The sequence below is a fragment of the Carassius auratus genome, unplaced genomic scaffold, assembly GCF_003368295.1.
Source record: "Carassius auratus strain Wakin unplaced genomic scaffold, ASM336829v1 scaf_tig00214327, whole genome shotgun sequence".
Classification (NCBI taxonomy): Eukaryota; Metazoa; Chordata; class Actinopteri; order Cypriniformes; family Cyprinidae; genus Carassius; species Carassius auratus.
This window is the reverse complement of record NW_020527617.1, coordinates 1,295,992-1,319,198: the sequence shown is the minus strand read 5'-3', so window position 1 is coordinate 1,319,198 and position 23,207 is coordinate 1,295,992. Positions and strand designations below refer to the sequence as shown.

At 37.1% G+C, this 23,207-nt stretch overlaps 1 protein-coding gene across 4 annotated transcripts in view; it reads right to left on the bottom strand.

Moving 5' to 3' along the window:
- LOC113091828 (rho family-interacting cell polarization regulator 2) overlaps window positions 1–23,207 on the bottom strand; it is a 60,924-nt gene that overhangs the window by 32,985 nt on the left and 4,732 nt on the right. The window contains exon 1 of one of the 4 annotated variants that reach the window (XM_026257469.1): window positions 11,921–12,163. The exons of 1 other annotated variant lie outside the window; for it this stretch is intronic. In XM_026257469.1, coding sequence (XP_026113254.1) covers window positions 11,921–11,999 — 79 coding nt within the window. In that variant the 5' untranslated portion in view covers window positions 12,000–12,163. Of the gene's footprint in view, window positions 1–3,815; window positions 4,062–11,920; window positions 12,164–23,207 lie in introns of those variants that run through there. 2 more of the 4 variants (XM_026257472.1, XM_026257471.1) reach the window with 2 other exon arrangements.

Genomic DNA, 23,207 nt, shown 5'->3' with positions numbered 1-23,207 from the left:
GCCTAAAAACGCGTCTGTTGCTAAGCAACAATGACCCGCTCTCACCATGAAGACGCGGAAATTTCAGCAAAGGAAAAATGGATTTGCAGCACGAAAAATCTCTTGCAGTAGCTCTGCTAGTAAATTTATTTCAAAATGGCAATCCATATAGAGCTATGGTCAGCTGTTCCTTCATCTTGGCTGAGCTTACAGCGTTGTTATGGGTAAGGATGAAGCTGATTGGTTAGTTCTTGTCACATGACCCGCGGTGCTCTTGCGGCATTCTGAAAAGTTGAGATGTTTTTAACTCGATGCGGTGCGGACGCGCCTGGAAAAAACGAACGCATCGCACCACATGCGCGTCGCGACAGCGTCGCTTCTATTATGAGAAATAACGAATTTGCGCGCGCAAAAGACGCGATACGTGAACGGCCCCTAACAGTGCTAAACTACTTAAGATGTCTGAAACATATATCAATATCAAAGATAAAAAGCATGAAAATAACAGTATTGGACACCGATATAAACAGATTATGCACAACCTTAAAGGGTTAGTACATCAAAAAATGAAAATTTTGTGAAGCATCGAAAAAACATTTTGGTCTAAAAATAGCAAAAACTACGACTTTATTCAGCATTGTCTTCTCTTCCGTGTCTGTGTGAGAGAGTTCAAAACAAAGCAGTTTGTGATATCCGGTTCGCGAACGAATCATTCGATGTAACCGGATCTTTTTGAACCAGTTCACCAAATCAAACTGAATCATTTAAAACGGTTCACGTCTCCAATACAAATTAATCCACAAATGACTTATGCTGTTTACTTTTTTAATGTGGCTGACACTCCCTCTGAGTTAAAACAAACTAATATCCCGGAGTAATTAATTTACTCAAACAGTACACTGACTGAACTGCATATTTTCGATGCTTCAAAAAACTGTAACTGACCCTCTGATGTCACATGGACTACTTTGATGATTTGATGATTTTTTCTGATGATTTCTGGACATGGACAGTATACCGTTCACACAGTTTCAATGGAGGGACTGAGAGCTCTCGGACTAAATCTAAAATGTCTTAAACTCTGTTCCGAAGATAAAAGGAGGTCTCGCGGGTATGGCACGACATGAGGGTGAGTTATTAATGAGACATTTTTTTTTTTTGATGAACTAACCCTTTAAGTAAATTCAAAAGCTGTATCAGCCACACAAACATCCTTTCCACTTGATGTATGAGATTCTATCATCATCGCATGTACTTGTTTATTACCAGATGAGTGTTAGCTGACAACAAAGAGCATGTCTCACTGGAGACTGATTCTATAGTAACACTGATGCACTGGGGGCCTCCTGCTGACCGAGATGATTTGATTTAGCTCCCTTTACGGCCGTGACGTGAGCCGAAACCGCTCACTGCCCCCTGTCATAACCACAGAGTGACAGAAGATGAAACCCAGACCTCTTCCATCCCGCTTTCTCCACCTACTAAAAAGATCTCCCTTTCATCAACAACTTCTTTTCTACCTCCCGTTTTTCTTAAAATACCCTTCCACAGGCCCTATGGGGTCAGACTATGTGACTGGGATTTGTCTGTACAAGATCACTGGAGAAAGAGAGCCTTTCAAACAAGCTCAACCTCAAAAGCTCGATTATATCTCTGTTAGAGATACTGATACCAATGATGTGCAGCCAATACTCTTCAAGATACATCTTAATGAAGACAAGCGAAAGGCGACAGCTTAACTCTACAGCCAAGTGGCTTAGCAATGGTTGAAGGCCTCCAGAGGAGGATTATACACTGATGACCACCAAGAGAGGAAAATTCAGTGATAATCGGCTGTGAAAAGGTAAACCACTAAAGCCTAAAGGAAAACACTGACTAAACATCAACTCACAAAGCTGATGTGTTCCAGAGAACTATGATCGGATGTTTCTGCAGTAAAGTGGCTTCATCTTACTGAATGCCTGCCACTGAGCTTCACCTTATCCAGCGAAATTCACAAAGAAGAAATAAAATGCACTGCTCAAGATGCTAACTTTGTCCTCAACTACACTCAAAATAAAAATGTTTATGATGAATAAATAAATGCATGTATGAGCATCAGCAAACATTATTTGCAGTTTAGACAGGAATCAAGGACTGTCTGGATTGTCATAATGGTCCACTGTTTCAAATAATAAGCCATAAATGAACTGTATTCAAACAGTGTTGCCCAACTCAATTAATTGCAACCCACCGGCTCAGCCAGCAGACCTACATAAAACTGATTAACCACTGAATGTTTGCTTAGAAATGTCAAACAGAGAACAGTTAGCAGAATGTGATCTAATATGCACTACATGACATTTTTGAGAAACCGAGATTGAAGAGATACAGGGCTGGGAGATGCAGTGATAGGGAAGGAAAACATGGGTTTATTCAGTGAAAAAAAAAACACTTCAGAGATGAAATTCTGAGAAATGCTCATTTGTCACTGCTTTGGCAGCCTTCTCCTCTAGCAGCCCCTCCAATAAAGCGCAACCGTGACCACCCACTTTTTCAGCGGTCTTGATTGCAGAAGCATTTTTCTCTTCTTTTTTTCTGTACTCTCTGGAATATCTAAAACCCTTCATTAAAGAGTTCTGTTCTCAACCAGAACATCCAGCTCTGAGATAGATCTCTACAAAATTTGATTCAAAGCAAAAAACAAATAAAAAATGGAAACACAATGAAGATACAAGACTCATTTAAACATGAAAGCATAGCAAATTATAGTAATAAATATTTTAAGTGTGTTGCAAAATACTCAGATGTACAGAACTACCTCCAATCACTATCATGTTAGCTTCCAATAAAGAAAGTTACCTCAAAGAGAAGCATTTCACCTTCTGGAAGTAAACATATGGGACTGTTTCAACCATATGAGCTTATGAAATATTGACCTGACAGCTGCCAAATTATACAGCAGGTTCAAACAGACATCAGTCTGGTGGCGGTTTGTCTTATTTCCTGAAACACTCTGTTTTATTCACACCATCACAACCCAACAAATTGCAGCTATTTAGCAGAGGCAAGTAAGATTCATTTCCGCGAATCAGTTCTTTCGACTCAAAGAACCGTTTATAAAAGAACATAACAATACAATGTTCATATAAAGCCACATGAATGCATATATAGTGCTGTCAATTATGTTGTTTTTATTACACTTGTTTATTATAATTAATTGTATGTGTACCGTTTCAATTTGATTCAGCAATGATTCTGCTCATAAAATCAACTAAATTGGAACCTATGATTAGAATTTACATTAAACAATACATCTACATTTCATCTACATCTAGCGAAATATAAAAAGTATATCTGCATACTGCATGTTAATAAAATTTTCATACAAACAATTAAATGCAAAATCGCTCAGACAGATTCTCCTGAAGCTTGAATCGGACTTAACTGTTGTTTTTCTAAGCGATTCATAAAAAAAAAAAAAAAAAGATCCGGCTCAAATGAACGATTCGTTGGAGAAGCGAACTGAAGTGCGATTCAGTTTAGTGCAGGAAAGATTGCAAAGAGTTAACGATATGAAAACGCTTTCAGACAAAAAAAAACATCATTTAAAATTAATTTCATGAAAGCAGATAAATCTTAGACTCGGATGCAGGATAAAAACGCCAGTTTATCAGTTCATCTCATGCACAATGCATCAAAACCATGACAATTAGTGGTCAATCACAACTATGCCTTAAAATTGTCATTTGTAGAAGCACTGCAGCACACCCACGCTGCTAAAACAGCATGTCGCCACAGTAAGTTGTAATATCAATATTCAAATACATTATAGTGTCAAATATACAGACACTTACCGCTCGAGACAGAAACTTATTCCCAGTGAATGTTATTTACTCGAGCTGTGCACTTCCATCCATACGAACAAAATATCACTTCTCCTTCTGCGACTCGAGTGCTGATGCGTGCTAAATAAAACTATTTTAATAAAACGTGCTGAATGACAGCAGCACAGACTTTGCCGAGTGAAACCATCCAGCACGACAGCAGCGGATCAAAAATCATATGTAGTACACTCGTCTCGTGGGGATTTGTAGTGCTTCCTCACAGCCGCCGCGGACCAATCAGAAGGCAGCGCTGTGGTAGTGGGCGGGGCCTGCCCGTTTTGACAAATTCAGCCTTGACTGATTTGAGGCTTGTCTAAAAGCACATTGTACTGTAGTGTGTCACATCAGGGGGCTGGCATTAATGGGGTATGTGCTCAGCTGTCAAAGTGAATCTTAAGCTGCATAAACTATGTGTCTGTAGGAGTTTTGCATATTTAAAATAGCTCAGTGTGCCTGTAGGCAGCATAAAACCTGCACACTGTAGAAGACAGTACAATCTGCCTGACCACTGACCAGTGTAAATGCTGGAATACTGTCTTTAAAAAAGAGCTGGACATCAGTATTAAATTAAGCTTCAGAGTATTAGATATTGGGTTAATTAAATTGGCTGTGATTACAAATTATTACGCCTCTAATCAAGTTATTTTTACTGTTAAAATTGTGAAAGGCATTGGTGCACAACTACTAATTAAAAAAATGAGCAACATATCTTACAGTAATTTCAAGAACAGTTGCAGGAAAGTACAAAAAAGTGATTTGAAGAATAAGAATTATGTTATAAAATAAACTTAAATTTTAGTAACACAAAAGACTAAAATAACATGTTAGAATTCACACATAACACAAATATGAACAGTGCTGTACATAGAATATCCTTTTGTTGTTCTTTATAAAGCAAAGGGATTTTAGAAGTGAGTCTAATTCTAATTTAAAAAGGGGAAATGGTGGGGTGCCATGTGAAAACCTAAATAATTTTGAAATATATATATACTCCAGGGGTGGTATAGTATATTACTAACATTGAAATTATCTGTAACAACATTCATTTTTGGCCCTTAAATTTCAGCTCTTTAGAAATAAATTAAATTTTAGTTTAAGTTTAGTTTTTCTTTTTTTCTTTTTTTTGATCAAATAAATCCAGCATTGATGAGCATAAGATATGTCTTTAAAATCATTAAAATCAGTAACATTAAATCTTAATCTTAGCATCAGATCTTAATTATTCCAAACTTTTATATCTTACAAATGCAGTTCTGCCAGAAGTTTAGGTAATCACTGTCACTCTTACATACCCCTCATCAGTCATTTACAAGTCTTAACATTCATCTCAATTTACTAAATTAAATTGCAGTGACTGACATTGCGTAGACAGATGAGCAAGGTTTATTTCAAAACAAATGGGACTACACTGAGTTCCACTGTATTAGTATGTTATTTTAAGACAACGTGGGCAGATAAGAGATCCATTAGGAGGATTAATTATGCATGAAATCTCTCTATCTCTTATCTTTTTATCCACAAAACACACAAATCTATTCCCCAAGCTGAAGTCTGGTGGAAGAAATGTGCCTTGCAGACACTGCACGTTATAGCAGATTCAGCATGATCACATTAAAGTTTGAGCACCAGATTTAGGTACTGTTACTGTGAAAGCCACTTCACATCATGTCTCGTTCTTAAAGTCCCAGTCTTCCCACTGAGCTCATTGTGGTTAAACCTGACCTTGGTGGTACATTACTCTCACACGGTGGGGTGCAGTGTGATGTGTTGTATAATAGTCGGAGAGGCTGGGTGCATCCAGACAGGCTTGGACAGTGTAGCACAGACACCTCCACACGCATCCTCTCTCTCAGCTGCTGCTCGCCTCATCCTGTAATTATGGCTGTCATCAGCAGCCCCCGATGAGAAGCTATATTTACTGAAGCCTTGAACAAACAGTTCTCAGGCTTACAGGAGCCTGGAACAAAAGAAGAAGCTCTCTCAGTTCAATTGTAACTGGTCTTAAAATGGTTGGCTGGTGAAATACAATTGAAAACAGAAGGTTTGTTGAGCTGAATCAATATGCAATGAAGGAATGTGACTAAAAATCATCTCCTCATATAATCACTGGCATTTATAGAGCCTGGACATGCACTTAAACATAACAATTCATTCTCAGTCTTGGTATTTAATGCTGTCATGTTCCGTATCTTAAATTAACAGACTTAGCAGAAATCATTCACACACGTTTGTACAGCTCTCTGCAGAAAACATGCGGCTTTTGCAATCACTTCCATTGGGAGAGACAAACAGAAATAGGTTACAACATGCCACTGGGATCAAGAGGTTAAGAAAAGCAGCCAGATAAGTGCAGCTGAAGATCAATGTGTGTGAAGCGGACAATGGAATGATCCCTTTACAAATAAATAAATATTCTGTAACTAGATTTGTAAATGACAATTTAAGAAGTAACCTCCCTAGCAACCATATAACAATGCACTAAATGGTCTTTTTTTTCCCATTGGTCACACTACTTGATTTGATTTGGTAGCTGTGAGTTTTTTTTTTCTTTTTTTTTACAATATCAACAATAATAATATTTTATCAAAACTTCTTCACTGTCCTACACCTTCCACCTCCCTATTTTAACTAGGCTTTTTTTCAGGATTTAATTTGTATCACACAATTTTTTTTTTTTTTTAATTAATGTATTTAGTTGTATGTATGTATTTATCAGCATCACACCAAGGACAAGTCTTAAAAAAAACAGGAAAAATTAGGTAGCATAATTTTGTAAGTCTTATTTCTAGACCTGGAATAGCCATTTAAATGAATAGAATCACAAAACTTTTTGATTATTTTTATAATGAATCTTATGAAATAGTGAGCTAAAAATATATGTATATTCTTTGAAATGAACAAACTCATTCAGTAAACCACAAACAACTTGAAACTCATGTAAATTCATTGGTTAAAATGAATGGGAACCTCTTCTGGAATCCTAAAGTTTCATTTAAAGAAGTGTCAGGCCTACCGCTGGAGTCAAAACTATCAGAAAGCACCCTACTGGAGTTTTGCATACGTAGGAACCACTCACATTCAATGTATAAATCTAGCTCTAAGTAAATTGGCAGGCTATATATTTCCCTTAACCCTTTGAAACTGCAACACTGCAAATCTGTATGTATTTCATGATATTTGAAGGCCCTCAGTAAGCCTGAGTTTTCGATTATAGGCAGCCGTGCCCCGTGGCTTATCTCCTGCCTTTGGTCCTAATGAAAGGCTCTGATACAGGTAGCAGCAAACGGTGCCAAACATACACACATGTGCATAATAGGTTTACGGTAAGATTGAGATCACTTCTGACATGGTAAATGACATAAAGAAAAAAAAAATCAGCTGGGGCACAGTGGTCCATGATCAGTGGATCGCATTTTCCAACTAAATGATGGTTCAGAGCAAACCAGGAAGTGTTTGTGCTCATCTGTCAACCTCTCCACATTGTGTGTTTTCACACACCATGCAGAACAAGAATACAGTGTAGACTCATGTTTGTGGAAATCTCTGCTCGTTTGGTCTAAAGTAGGTCAATAGAGGCCTCCGTCACGTGGTGGTGAGGAGAAAACAATCCGTAATCCACAACCTCCCGATCAGTCATTGTCCACACATGACACCTGAATCTCTCATTGAGCTGTCTTTAAAGAACGGGCTGCTCAAAGAAAGAGAACAGCAATCAGCAAATCCATGTTCTTTTGCTCTCACCCCAAGGCTGCACAGTTTCTTCTGTGCGCTCAAGGGCATGTGTCCTGAGTCACTATGACCAGGTCATGGCTGCTTCCTTCTGACACATTCGCCCTGAGCATCACACTCTACATGGATGGAGAAACCTTATTCACGCAAGCTGCACCAATCTGCATGAGCCTGAACAATCTCCATGAGCTTGCGTCAGGGTGTTCACACATGCCTTACATCTCGCCAGTGTTGGGGGTTACTCATTATTAAGTAATGTGAGATACGGAAATCAGATTACTTTTTCAAGTAACTAGTAAAGTAATGCATTACATTTTAATTTACTAGAAAATATCTGAGTTACTTTTTCAGAGGAGTTACACCAGTTACTTTTGTTTTCCCATTTATTGACTGACAGTCCCCATGTTGAGAGGAATCAGGAGTAAGTGCAGAGGCATTGTGTGAACATGATGCTTACTGTAGCTTTAGACTAAATGTGAACATGCATTTACTCATCTCATTTGCACAAAACAGATTCCTCAAAATGAATAAAAACTGTGTAACACAGAATATGATGCAATCCTGCAAAAATTGCATGTTAACACACACAAAAAAAACTTTATGCATTTAACCGCTGACTTTCGGTGATCCAATTCAACTACTAATAAACAAAAACAACTTAACATTTGGTTTCATTTTAAGCAAGCTTTTTGAATGAACATCACACACACACACACACTCTCTAAATCAGCCTCTGATGAAGATAAGTCATCAGTTGATGCCCGTCATACAGCCGTCTAAAGCTACAATTGCTCCTACAAATCCTGCTTTGCTGACATAGACACTGACATCATAGTTATTCATTGGCAGCCTTGGACATGTAGTGCAGAGTGATGATGACTGAGCACATTGTGTAGAGATCACAGTGCCAGTTCTGCAGATAACATCAGTTAAAGCCAAACTACACCCGTAAATCTCTCCTGGCGGCACCAGTGTCCTGCATGAATCAATACATGGAGCAGCTCTGGGCTGAAATCAAATGCCACCTCAGCACACTTTGCCGAAGCCCTTGAGGGGATACGGTTTCCCCAGCCTGAGTGCCATAGATCAGGGGGTGTACAGATGACTTGTAATCTGACTTGATTTGATTGACAGAAAACATGATTCAAATCCAGCTTCAATGCTGTTCTTACATAAACAGCCGCTTTTGCCACCTCACGATTTCATTGCCGCAATATCACACGAGCACTAAGCCAGTCATAAAGTTCTTTAAATGAAAATACATAAACATTCGCAAAGTCTCAACTAAATACGTTTATGCTTTGGAAACAATTAAGGAGTACATTAAATGTAATACTGCAAAATCAATATAGTCATAATACCAGCTGTAATTATATATTGATGAAAAAAAGGAGAGAAGGAACAATCTGAAAAGCGAGGGGGACACATAATAAAAAAGTCTCATGAATATTAATTAGGTGGCATGATATTAATTATTTTCCTAGTAGTTGTAACTGCTTTGGGTGGCACTTATTTTGGTTAGTCGTTGGGTTATGCTGACATGGTATTGGAGATTAAATTTTTCACCAACATTACATTTTTCATTTACCAAGACTCCACTAGTCAACATGACCCAGGTATTCTGAGGTTATTCTCAGACTTTATTGCTTCAGGACCAGAGAACAGACTTTACTCTCTACTTAAGGAGCTGAAGGCAGCCACATGAAAAACCCTCTTGAATAACTCATGAAGCACATGCAAAAGAACACAAGTTTGTATTTTGTTTCCATAAAGTTGCCCTTACTCTGTGATCGAATTTGGTTAAAGGAAAAAAATAACAGGTGAATTGTAATCGTTTTTGGAGAAAGTTTATGTTAGGCTTTAATAGATGGATCTTAAATAATGGAAGAGTTTTTGAAGGCTTGGAAGTTAACAAAAAATAAAATAAAATAAGTGTTTGTGTCAGAAATATTCACATCTAAATTTGGTCATTCCAGTCGAGTCGGACCTTCCACAGATCATTTACCATTAAACTCAGGTCCAAGATGTAGATGAGTTTGTTTCTCTGTTGGAAAAGATTGGGATAAATTTAGCATTACATCACTTGCTCCTCTGCAGTGAATGGGTGCCGTCAGAGTGAGAGTCCGAACAGCTGATGAAAAATGTCCCAAATTAAAATAAAAGGATGGGTGTGAAGTGAAAAGCTGGGTGTTTGTTCATCATTTCACTTCCAGATAAAATATGAGTTCTCTATCCAAAATATTGCTTTCTCCATTGAAAATGTTGTCTTGTCTGAATCAGGAGAGAAATATGCACAAATCAAGCACCGTTTGCAAGCAAAAACAGTCCAAAACAGTTCTAAACAAATATGTTGGTGGATTTTGATGAGAAAGGACAATAGGGGGTGGACTTTTCACCGGAGGAAGCAATATTATGAACTTTGGACTCTTATTTTGGCCAGAAGCAAGTGATGTAATGCTATACATTTCTCCCAGTCTGTTACAACGAAGAAACTAATTGTTCATCTTGGATGCTCTGAGAGTGGTTACTTTTTAAAGCAAATTAAATTTTTTTTATGAACTATTTCTGTAATGCCATCATTATTATAGAACATGAGATATAATATTTTCAAAAATGTCAAATGCTAAGCTGCCTTTTTAATGCAATGGAAAATGACAGAGATAATTTACTGTCAAATTCAGTACCAATTTAGATTTGTATTTTTACTAATTTAAGATTATGTCCAGTTTATTAAAGCAGGTTAGCTGGACACCAAGTCAGGAAGATGTCCAAAAACATTGGTTCATTTCATGGTTCATTTCATCTCAAATATCAGTAATGTACTGTATGTCTGCTGAAAACACAATACAGCATTTCCTATAGTAGCTTAAATATACGTATATTGTCTTTAAATATCTACATACAGTATATCTCTAACTATTCCATCTATATGTTTTTCTGCATTTAAAACATGCTTCTGCATTTGATAAACACTGTTCTTTAAGAGCATGTGAGCGTGATGGGAAATGTCCAACACATTCACACAATCACAGTCTATAAATAGACACACAGCAGCATATTTCCCCCCAATCCAAATGCAGTCAGTTCGAACCCTTCAGAAAAAAAAGACCTGATCTAAAGATCTTAATCATAATATACAGTCAGGTATTGAAATAAACCACTTTCATCTCTCTTTCTCTCTCTCTATTCTCATACACAGACACACATTCATTCCCATAGAGACAGCAGGGTTTCTACAGAAGCAGCAGTGACATCTGAACATTCAGTTCTTCAGTGCTGGATGGATGGAGATGACAACATGTTTAAGACAGCATATCACAGACAAAGCAGTGGACATCTGCCAGAATATTAACAGGCTTTAATAGGACAAGTTTACCAATGAAGTGATTTTATATGGGATGTTCAATGAGCCAACAAGTTTTTTTCACAGCCTTGATGCTTATATAAACCCCTTTAAACACTGAATAAGCAGCAAAATGGGAAACCAAAATGATTTTACATTTTCCCACTACTCTATCAAAAGTTTGAGATCATTATTATCATAATTATTTTAAGAAATTAATACTTTTATTAAGCAAGGATGCATTAAACTGATCAAAAGTGTCAGTAAAAATGTTTATATTGTTACAAAAGATTTCTATTTCAAATAAATGGTGTTGCGATTTCCATAGAAATATTAAATATTTATACTAAGTAATGTTTCTCAAGAAGATATTAATATTATATTAAAAACACAAAACAGTTTAAAAATTGTAGTAATATTTCACAATATTACAGTTTTCTCCTCACTTAAGCAAATCATAGCAGTTGTGCTTTGGCATGCTCATGCACTAGAAAAGAAACTACTTAAAACTCAATTTACAGAAAAAAATAAGTCAGTCTTATTACATCTTATCTGTTTGTGCTGCTCAAAAGAGTCATTTAGGAGTAAATGTCCTTCAGAATGTTTGCAGGATCTACAAAATTCTTACAGTATGTTAATTTATGCACGTCTCATAAACGGGGAAACTTCTACCCACAAGAAGATCAACAAGCATCCTGGTTCTTCGCTTTGGCATATGAAACAGCAGATATCACTTAAAGGAACATGTCTGATCATGTCCAATCTTCTAAAACGCCAAACGGCTGCATGGTTTCCGTTTTGCGTGTGCAACTGTACAGCTACAGGCTCCTCCAAGTTATCATACAGATCTACTAATGTACTTCAACACAACCTGGAGTTATACAAGAACGCCCACTCGACACAGTCGCTATTATCCCAAGGTAAGACACATAAAAACTACATCTCCACAGGATTCACTCACAACCATGGCCTAAACTTCCCACCCGTCCCAGCGTGACCCTACCGTCATCATCAAAGACGTCCTCTGCCTCCTCACACACCAGTTCATTAAGGTCATCCTTTGCCATGTCAGGAAAGGCCATTCCTCTCTTTCGCTTAAGCGTTGGAGCAGTGACTACACTGTAAAATTAAACCAGCATTCGGACTGGCCCTCCCCAGGTGGACGTGAAGCCCCGAGCAGAGAGGCGAGAGGCAGTGGACCGCTCTGAGCTTCTACTCACTGCACCAAGGCGAGTGTGAGTGTGTGTGGGAGCCCACACCATCCAGGCCAAGTTTCATCAACAGGATGATTTCATAATCTCCTGTGTGAGTGTCAGAATGAGGGAGATAATGTGTGTGCGTGTGGTAAATATGCCTTGCCTGATGTGTTGAGTCGAGGTCGGGCCGAAGCGTCTTGAGACCCAAACCCTGTGTAGTATTCATCTTGAATAGAAGTTATTCATATGCTTACTTTATAAAAATCATTATAGGTTTCCCAGCAAAATGATGGCTTTGAATGTAGACATTTTTATAATTATACTAAAAGGCTTTTAACTAAGCAAAGTTGTGTTCATGTTGATCATTTAGAGGTCTTAGAAACTGAGATATCAAATATGATGTAGGCTTTAAGGTGCATAAGGTGAATCATTTACAATTTGGTGTGTGTTTGAAAGTTTCTCTCTTGACATCTAAAGTCTTTCTGAAATAGTAACTAGGCTGCAGTGGATTTAAGTCTTTCTCTTTAATTTTGGTGTGCCTCCGATGAAAGCTCTGTGGAACTGACCTAATGACAATCTCATTAACGGAGGGGTCAGCTCTCACACTCACAGTCGTATAACAGCAATTATTCACTATAGGAGTCTTTTTTTTAATGTCCTAAATAGAGGAACCAAAATAGATCCACCCACACTCATCATGTTTCCAGGAAACATTTTGATCTGATTGCTCCATCTTTTCACAATTAGTGGTGTTTGCTAAGGCAAGAATTATTATTATTATTATTCAAAGGCAGAGTTTGGAAATGTAACAGTATTAAACTGTGAAATGTAAGTCACCCTGGGGTGTGTTTCCCAAAAGCATAGTTGCTAACCTGTAAGCAACGTAGTTGGTTGGTAATGGGAAATTGTATTGCAACCAACAAAGTTGTTAACTTAGTTAGCAGCTATGGTTTTGGGAAACGCTCCCCTGAGCAGTTGGTGCTACGGACATGAAGGATACATCAAATTATGGAGACTTGTGCTTCTCATCCGGTGGACAATAAAGTCTCACCTGACATCAAATGAATTCTATTAGCAAAAACTTATTTTAAATGACAAAGCAATAACTAGTGAACACCTAGCAAATTAACTCCTAGAACTACCTACCTATTCCATATTTTACGTAATTAAATAACACATTTACATTAGGCCACCTATTTACTAACTACTTACTGTGCCACCTACTATACCAACTAACCTGATTTAAACTAACTACAGAAAGAAAAGTGAACAAGAATTTGATAACATCATGTCTGTTGAAAAAATACAAAATAAAAATAAAAAACCCAACAACAACAACAAACCTTGTTTACTAATAATTTATTATTTATGTGCACTGAAAATATTTTCTTACACAACTTTCCGCTTGATTACGGACAGGTGTGTATGCCAGTATCCTAACACAGTGGTTCCCAAAGTAGGGGTCGCGACCCCACGGTGGGTCGCGGGACCCCGGCGCAGGGGTCGCGAGATGATTTCGATATATGCTTTATATATTTTTGTTTCAATTAATTTAACTCTTTCGCATCGCACGTACGATCACACCGGTGTGATCAGTCTAGGCTAGTACCTGGAGTGTACGACCACACCGGTCAGTGTATGACGTGAAATTCAAATGTGCTCTCGCGAGTTGGCTGGCGCTGAGCCAGAGACAAGTGCGCTCAGAGCTGTCATCACACTTGTCATCACTTTTCAGTGTTTTCAACCACATAATGTTTATTTTAGGTTTCAGACATATAAGTACTAGAAAAAACAATACATTTAGAGTTTGTAAAATACACACTGATGTCAAAGGAAGAGGCAATAATAATCTTTTTCATTATAATTAGACACATTTTATTCATATCAGATACACATTGTGTAAGTAACTTTAAAGTTTACTCCATTAATCTCCCCGTTCACCAGCCACTTACTTTTATGTATTTCGGGAGAAGTGGATGAATTCACGTGTTGTAAATCCAACAGATCTGATTCTCTGAACTGCGTCTGCGGCACAAACTAAGATGGTGGCGCCCATCGCGCGCATACAGCTCAACTAACGCGATCGTTATAAAGGTGTTTAAACAACAAAACACTTCCACTTGCATATATTTGACAATCGGAATATCAGCTATTTCATGCCATATCTAACAAATTTGTTAATATTTTGAATAAAAAAGGAAAAATGACAAAAGCAGATCATTCATTCAGCTCTGTTGTTGCTGCGGTATGTCACGTGACAAGCAATGACGCGTCACCATGGAAAGCATAAAGTGACACATCTAGCGGATTAGCATGAGTGTGTGTGTGTGTGTGTGTGTGTGTGTGTGTGTGCGCGCGTGTGCGCGTGTGTGTGTGCGCGCGCACGGGTGTGAGCACGCGTGTGAGCAGCTCAGACTTACTCGACTGGTTCCTGATGGCAGAATAATGAACGAGTTCAACCCAACATAGCTGCACAGTTACTTTCCGAGAGAGAACAGGTGGATATCGAGCAGCTCATGCAGAATTGTAACACTGATTTTGCACGCAGAACAATAAAATATAACTTCGTGTGCTTTGACACTGGGCATAAAATCGATTTGCTGTACATTTCACGCGACGAGAGGTGGTTTTTTTTTTTTTTTTTGGGGGGGGGGGGGGGTCGCGGGGCAGCAGCGCATTTATCATGTGGTCGCGGGCTAAAAAGTTTGGGAACCCCTGTCCTAACAGGCCTGAGCGGCGTACTTTGAAATGTTGATGAATCCGTATTATTCCAAATGCTAAACTAATTTGCATGAAATGCGCTAAATGATATCCATATAAGGCCTTACTGTAGCACCTCACGTCCCTCTAATCCAGCTCACTAGTGTTGTATTGTGTGAGTGAACTTGGATGACGATAAGTGAATTAAACCTATTTTTCAGAAAAAAAGCTTTGAAGCACTATCTGACTCCTGTAAAATGAATCTGAATGAGATGGCTCAGGTCTAGTTTTCTTCATATAGTTAAAGTTTATTCTTGTAAACAGATTAAAACCTGAGGCTAGTTGCTATCCCCAGTCTCCCTGATTCTACAGATATGAGACTAAAATTCACTAATATTAAATACTGATGAGTGCATTGAGTTTTTTTGTTTTTTGTTTTTTAAATAGACTGACTCACCTATCATTGCAGTTTATCAGTGGAATATATATATATTGGACAGGTACCATCAAACTCTTTTTGTTATACACACACGATTAGAACCACCGGTCGTATTTTAGTCCCTTTTAGTACATATTTGTACCTTTTGAAAGGGAACAGGTTTTCTCAGGTTTTATAACAACATGTATAAGAATAATAAACATGTTTTAAATCAGCTGAGCAGTTATTTGATGTATATAGGGTGTTCTTTTAAAACTTAAAGCATATCTCATCTATACTGTACTGTACATAAAATGAAATGTAAAAAAAATCCTAATTTAAACAGTCATTGCCTTGTATTTATTTCATATAAAATGATGTCTTTTGACATCAGCAGTCTGTCCTGTCGTAATTATGTTAGCTGTTAGTCATACCACTGAGAATGAGCAGCTATCATACACACACACACACACACACACACACACACACACACACACACACACACACACACACACCTGCTGTTATCAGCACATCCCACACACCACAGGCTGCCCTGAGTAAAAACAAGAAACACTGTATGAAAAATATCAAACAAAAGCCTTTGGGAAGTAGGAAAGTAATCTGCACAATATCTCCACAAAGTTAGTTTGTTAAACAGTTTAATAGAGAACCTAAAATACATTTCAACAGTGATTCTGCTGTTTATATATATATATATACACACTCTCAATATGCATACAAGCCGTAAGAAAGTCAACTTTATTTTTAAAAGGCATTATACAATATAGATTGTTTCACAGCAGCTTCACAATAGTATCAAATTCTAAATTCTCCTGTAAAGCAGCTCTAACAAGTCAATAGTGTCATTATACAGCTTGAGTCAGTTCGGAAGTGATTCAGTTCAGTTCAGAGTTGAACTAGTTTTGAAAGAAATGCTTGCTTTTGCATGATATGTGTGACGTTTTGCATGCTGTGTGTGTGTGTGTGTGTGTGTGTGTGTGTGTGTGTGTGTGTGTATGTTTTGTGATTTTGCATGTAGAGTTTTTAAAAACTGTGTGCAAGCAATTTTTTAAAAACTGTAAAGTACTCACATCAACTTTCCTAATAGAAATAATGTCTCTTCTCAAGAGTTTATCCATATGTTATTTAAAAGTGAGTCAGTTCTTGATTTGGTAACAGAAACAAGAACTGCACGAGCGCTGATATGAATAATCTTAATTCTCGTCAGTTACAGCTCAACAATGTGCTTTACTTAGGCTGGAATGTGTAACCTCTTTTAGATCACACAGGCTGTAAGACTCAAAGATGGTAACAAGGAAGGATGTTGAAACAAGCTGTGGAAATTCACTTATTGTACCACTTTGTTCATTTCTTTTCATCAAGAATGCCAACATATTTTATAATATCAACATCTACTAAGAACTGCTGCTTTGCCATAGAGACAGTGCGAAACATACTGCAATGAAGTTGATGGTACTGTACATAAACGTCATGCCATTCTTAAAGAGACAGGTCGAGGTCTCACTAAAGCTGATTCAATGCAGATAAAAGTGGTTTAAGAATATGGCCGCTCTGCTATAGTGCTTGCTCGGTCTGTTATTTTCAGGGAATGCTGGAGGAAGGTCAGGGAATGTAAATGAAATAAGTCAGTTTTGAGTAACCTTGTGATTAAGAACAGCTAGCGCTGTTTGTCCAGAATAACAGTAGATGACAGATAGTTTTCCTTCCTAAAAGCTCTTCAGGACTGTATTTCATGTCAGGCTCACCAGTGCAACCATAAGGGGAGGAGTGTTATTTTCTTTCAGATTTTAACCTCTCAGTGACCCAAAGCCACTTTGCAAAGCATCACTGCTTCTTCAGAGGACATGGGAAAGAGGGCCCAAGCAAAGTGACAAACATTTTTACTGAACCACACCCTGTGTCGGTTTCAGTAGAACTTCTCTTTTTACCACTAAACAATTTTTCATATCCCCAAGGGCTTTTAAAGGACAAATGCAAAAAGTGAGTCAAAAACATACATTAGACTGAGAGACTAAATGCATAATTTTCACAAAAATGTTTTTACTGAAGCTGAACCATACTGCTAATTTCCTGTTGCTATAAGCTATGGTACTAAATGACTACTGTAGTACATGTAAAAAAGTTAAATGCCTCTGGACATACAGATAATCTCCTATTTAGTTTGATATTGTTCATAAATAATCACGTGTTTTACATAAGCTGCCAACATCCTCATAACGCTCCATTACAATTTAGTATTCACTGAAGATGCCATTTATAAAATCTTCTTATTCAAAGTACTTTGTGGCCATGAAATCAGCAATTTGTTGTACTTTAATTAATTACTGCTAAACATTATGGGAGGTGGGTATTTAAAGGGACGTTTAAGCAACAATATAACATAATCTTATTGAGAAGGACAGGCTGTGGGTGGAGAAGCTTCTCTGGTTTGCATCACATCTGTTTCCACACAAACAGCTGACTAGAGAGAAGGGCTGTGTTTGCAACAGGGGGAGGAGAGAGGAAGAAAGAGGGAAGGAAAAGAGACACGCCTCCAAGATATCGCTAGCTGTAGATTTTGGTTAAGAGAAATACTGGTCAGTCATGTCGTAGTTGTGCCAGAAGTTCAAACATTTACCACTTCTTGAAAAAAAAAGCTAAAAAAGTGAAATGGAAGACATAAGATATAAGATCTGCATATTGGTAACACATGATCTGTTAATGCCTGCCCATATGCCTTGACAAATGGGAATAGTGTTAGTGGTATTGTGTGGCTGATGATATGGTTAGTATAGTATTTTGAGAGAGAGAGAGAGAGAGAGAGACCTTTTCAAAAAATATATTTTATTACAATAATACATTTACAACCATTTAACATTTTTCATAATCAATTCATTAACGATTATTTACAAGCTTAATGCAAAAAACAGCTCTCCATCTATGAACATAAAGCTTCTCTGTAACACCAGATTCAAACTTCATTAAATTCATTATTTTAGAAAATCTAAATTATTTCATGTAATTTAAGTTCTCAGTTTGCTATCGGCGACAATACTTGCTAACTACTAACTAACAAAACAAATAAATATTATAAATATTTAATAAAAGAAATTAATGTTTTTGTAAATTGAAAAGTAGTGACTGGTTTGTTATTTGGTGAGATTACCAAAACGAACAAACTAACGAATTAATGTAATTTAATATTTAAACATGAATATTGGTGATGCATTTGCTAAAATATCAAAATGACCAAAATACCAAAATTGAATATTGATATTTGTATATCAATAGTGACTGGTTTGCTATTGAAGATTAAGCAAGTAAGTTAATAAATAAGTAAATAAATAAATGCAATTTTACATTTACAATATAAATATTAGTGATTGGGGATTGGTTTGGTATTGGGGAGATAACAAATAATTACACATTTAATTAAAATTAATATCTGAATATTCAAATTGCATATAAATATTAGTGATTTGTTTGCTATTGAAGAGTAAATAGATGATGGACGGAGGGAAGGACGAACAGACAGATAGATTCTCATCATCCCTGAACATGCTGAGAACTGCTTGGTGCTGGGCTTTTAGTTTTCCATCCCAGTGCTGAGTGTGATATTCCCATGTGGGGTTCCAGAACTCCAGACAAGGAGCTCTTTTCCAGTTTATCTACATGAGAATGTTATTTCCCAGCATGCTTGGCGAGGCTGTCACCCTCTGCTCATTCAGCCTGGCCAACCCAGGGATCTTGGCATTCCTCAGTGGGCCCACATCCTGCTTTTAAAACAACGATGAGCCATGGTAACGTCCCAGAATCCATCAACACGAAACCCCAAACCCCAGGCCTCACAGACCAGAGTGCTCTTGAAAACCCCGGGACCCCTCATTTAGGATTGCATAATGTTGTTGTCCCGTCTGTTCCAGTAATGTGTACCTGTTGGGAAGGTACTTGTAATACAACATAATGTTAAATCATCACCCTGTTTGGGCATGATTTACCGGCTTCACGTGTGTCAGAGTTATTTTCTAATAATTCCTTCGTGCTGCTGCTGGTTTCTTTAGTACTGAATTTATTAGAATGACTCATTTGTGATCGTCAGCTTTTCGGAGACAAAATGAAACTGGTAAAGACCATAGACTGTATAAAAACAAGACACAGCATTCTGACATGTGTCATCCGGCTAACTGATAAATATTCATCAGATATGCATCCAAAAACTGTGCAAAAAGATTTTTGATGAAATTACAGTATTAAGGTTGGTTGCTATACAGTTGCTAATATCAGTGTTGTTATTGTAAACTAAAACGATTAAAAATTGTTTCATCTATTTTATTTCAGCTTTATTTGAAATAAAATAAAATTGAAATATTAGAAAAACTTATAAAAATAAACATATAAAATTAGCAAAAGTGCATAACAAAATGACTAAAAACCTAAACTAAAATATAAAATAAAAGTTAATTCAAAATATGAATAAATACTGTAAGGGTATATACTAAATACTACAATAACACTGGCTAAAATGTTCTAAGTCCTTGTCATGATGCCCAAGTATTTAATATTTTAAATTTGGCTTGGGTTCCTCCTTCACTGGAAGGTATGGGATTTTTATTTTATTTTATTTTTTCACATGTATATATAGCCTAAATCCGATCACATAAAAAAAGGACAAGCACACTTTTTCCTCAACAAGCCACACAAATGGTATTATGGACATTGAGTTACACGAAGTGAGTTGTATGCTGAAATGTAATACTTTGGGTTAATGGTGTGTTGAATCGTTAACCATTACAATCCAACACTAATTAACTCTGTCTTAGTCAAATTACTTCCCTGTTTACAAGAACTCGGCAGAAAATCTGCTGTTTCAACCTGATCCATTGGCATCTAATACACAGAGAAAAACAATCTAAAAAACCCTGAATCATTCTAAAAATGTTCATGAATTAATTGAAACTAGAATATCTCATTATACACAAAGGTCACTCTAACATTAAGAAAAATCGAACGAACAAGCAGTAAACAAGGACCCTTTTTTGCCCTGCTGTGTATCTTAAATGTTGTTGAACCTGGTGCACTCATGCTACACACAGGCATATTAATTCCTTTCCAGCAGGGGCCACTCAGGAATACTGACGTTGCGATCAAAGACTGTGACTGTGTGGGTTTGTTCAATCCTGAGAGGACCTGTTATGGCTGATGGTGCCGTGACCCTGTTCGATGGCCCTTACCTGCATCAGATTGGATGAATGGCACCTTTTGTTTTCTAATATCAGGGCCATGTGGTCATTATGGTCTTGGGTAACTATCAGTAACATCCCTGGATTTCTAAATGCCTCATGTAATATTTTTCCAAAGTAGAGCCACACAGAGGGTGGAAGATGGTGCAAATATAAAGAAGGAAACGCAACCACAAGAGATGTGTGTATGAATCACATCTCTGTAACCTAAACCTCTCTGAGGTGCGTAACCTCCATATCAAGCATCCAGTATTAGCTCCAGAGAGGCGTGTTGCCATGGAGTGGGAAAGTATAAATGTAGTAAAAGAAAGGAAGCCAAAAGCAGAAAATAAAACCAATCCAAACACACAGGTCTCAAATGAGTATTACATTTCATCTGTTTATGTTGAGTAACTTACATACACACAGTATTGCCATTTACTTTTTTTAATTTCTGCTCCACCTTTGAAAATTCTTCAAAGCAAAGCCACAGCAGAATCGCTCGTGTCTTTGAGCAACACAGAGAACATGTTTTTGTACAAATCATTTGAGTGAATGGCTATAAAACTCATACTACTTTTACTATTTCTGCCATATGTATGGGCCTTAATACCCACATCCTAATACTCAAATTTTTTTACATCTTTTATACATCAAGTCACAGTTAAATGGTGGTCCTTCTGTGTCCAAAATGTGTAACATTTTTGAATTTTCATACTTTGCACTTTAAAATAAACTTCTAAATGTCTGCTCAGTAGCTTCTGTGTAACAGAAGACAAATTACTGTTTGTGGTGCTTCTAATTAAATAATAGAAATCAGCTGCAAGTGTTTTACACTCACCTCTGCACCAAAATAAAAATGCAGAACACTTTTTGTTTTACTCACAAATTGTATGAAATATTTCATTTAGTTTACTTATACTGCAAGGTTTTCTTCAACATCATGCAATTTCGGAGCACAAGACTAGTGTGGTGACACAAGTGTGGGTCCTGGGACAGGCCAATATTACAGAGTAAGAGTTAATTTATTACCCTCTTAAAAATATAGCTACTTGCTTGTTTCATTCCTGAACAAAGTATAATTTAATAAATGTACTTGAATGATTCTTAAATGAAACCATAAAACACTTACATTGTTAATTACTGTGAAAATGTCATTATAGTCAATGAAAACCGTTCATGCACAAAATGACAAAGTGACAAACAGTGAAACGTGGTTGTGCCGTTGGAACATTGCTTAGCCAATCAAATTCGAGAACCATAACAAACTGTTGTATAATACTATTTAGTGCTTCCTTTTGCAGTGCACTCAAAATTACCAAAAATATGCCCTTGTTACAGACAGGAAGCTTTCTTCATTTCCTCAGTGACCACTCAAATGTTTGTGGGCAACAATGCAATCTTCAAATTGCAAAATGTTTTCTCTGAAAGTGGCAGGGTTTAGAGAATCACCCTCTTAAGTGCAATCTAACCACAGTGTGGAGACCGAAGTATTCAAACCTAACACTTTAAATATTGATATGACAACAATGACTCTTAGCAACACCACGGACTGCTTTGCGGCGTGTTTAATGTTCAGCCGTCCTCTCTCTGGAGGATTCTTGTGCCACATTGTTAGGCCTCTCAGATGACAATATTAAGTAACAGTCATTGTTAGAGCACAAGTGTTAAACAGTATGACAGTACGCTAGGCTGCATTCATGGAAATAAGTGTGCGTGTGGTTAAAAGGGTATTGGTTGTGTCTCCTAAGGGCACTTTTGTATCATCCTCTGACATGTTGAATCTCCTGTCTGGTCAGAAACAGATAACCAATACAAGTGCTAATCGTACAACGCATTAACAAAACATAAAATGTAATTCTTTTGTATTTACTACAGAATAAGCTATTGAAACATTGTCCACTATCATGCAAGCATTGCACGAGCTCCAGTGGGTGGACACACAAGTCTCTGGAGTGTTTCTGTGGGTGATGGGAAATGCTCTTCAGGCTCAGATCAGAGCGCTTATCTTTCTGATTCTAGACAGACATTCATGTCAACTAGGACACTTAGAATAACGTTGTCTGTTTCAGGCTTCTCAGAAGGGAGATGGGTTATCAAATGAGAAAGAGGACTATTTTGGGCATCTAACTTTCTTCAGTGATTTGTCACAGCTGCTCTGATGAAACAGATGTCTCTGCTAAAAGAATCAGAGAGAGCAATGAGATCATTGTGAAAGCTTGAATATGGCAAGAATCACTTTGTCACTGTGATTTTTTAAGGTTAAATACTAGTTGACTTCTATTCCCACCATCCCATAGACTTCCATTGTAGCTAGATTCCTTAAATGTTTTATTTATTTATTTCTGTTCAGGTGGTTAGCATGGCTGTAAGATAATAAGATCCTTTATGGTAACACTTTAGAATAGGTAACACTTGTTAACTATTAACTACGACATTTCTCTCAATAAATTGTTAGGTTTAGGTATTGGGTAAGATTAGGGATGTAGAACTAGGTCAAGTAGAATAAGGCATTAATATGTTCTTAATTAGCACTAAAACATGGCTAATATTATAGTAATATGCATGCTAATAAGCAGCTAATAGGTGTTACCTATTCTAAAGTGTTACCTACTTTATTATATTTGCCTGATTTTAAACTAGAAAGTTTTGGGGTCAGTAATGAAAAAAACAAAAACAATCATTTATTCAGCAAAAAAAAAGCATTAAAATGTATCAAATGTTACAGTAAAAAAAAATAGTACAAAGCACAACTGT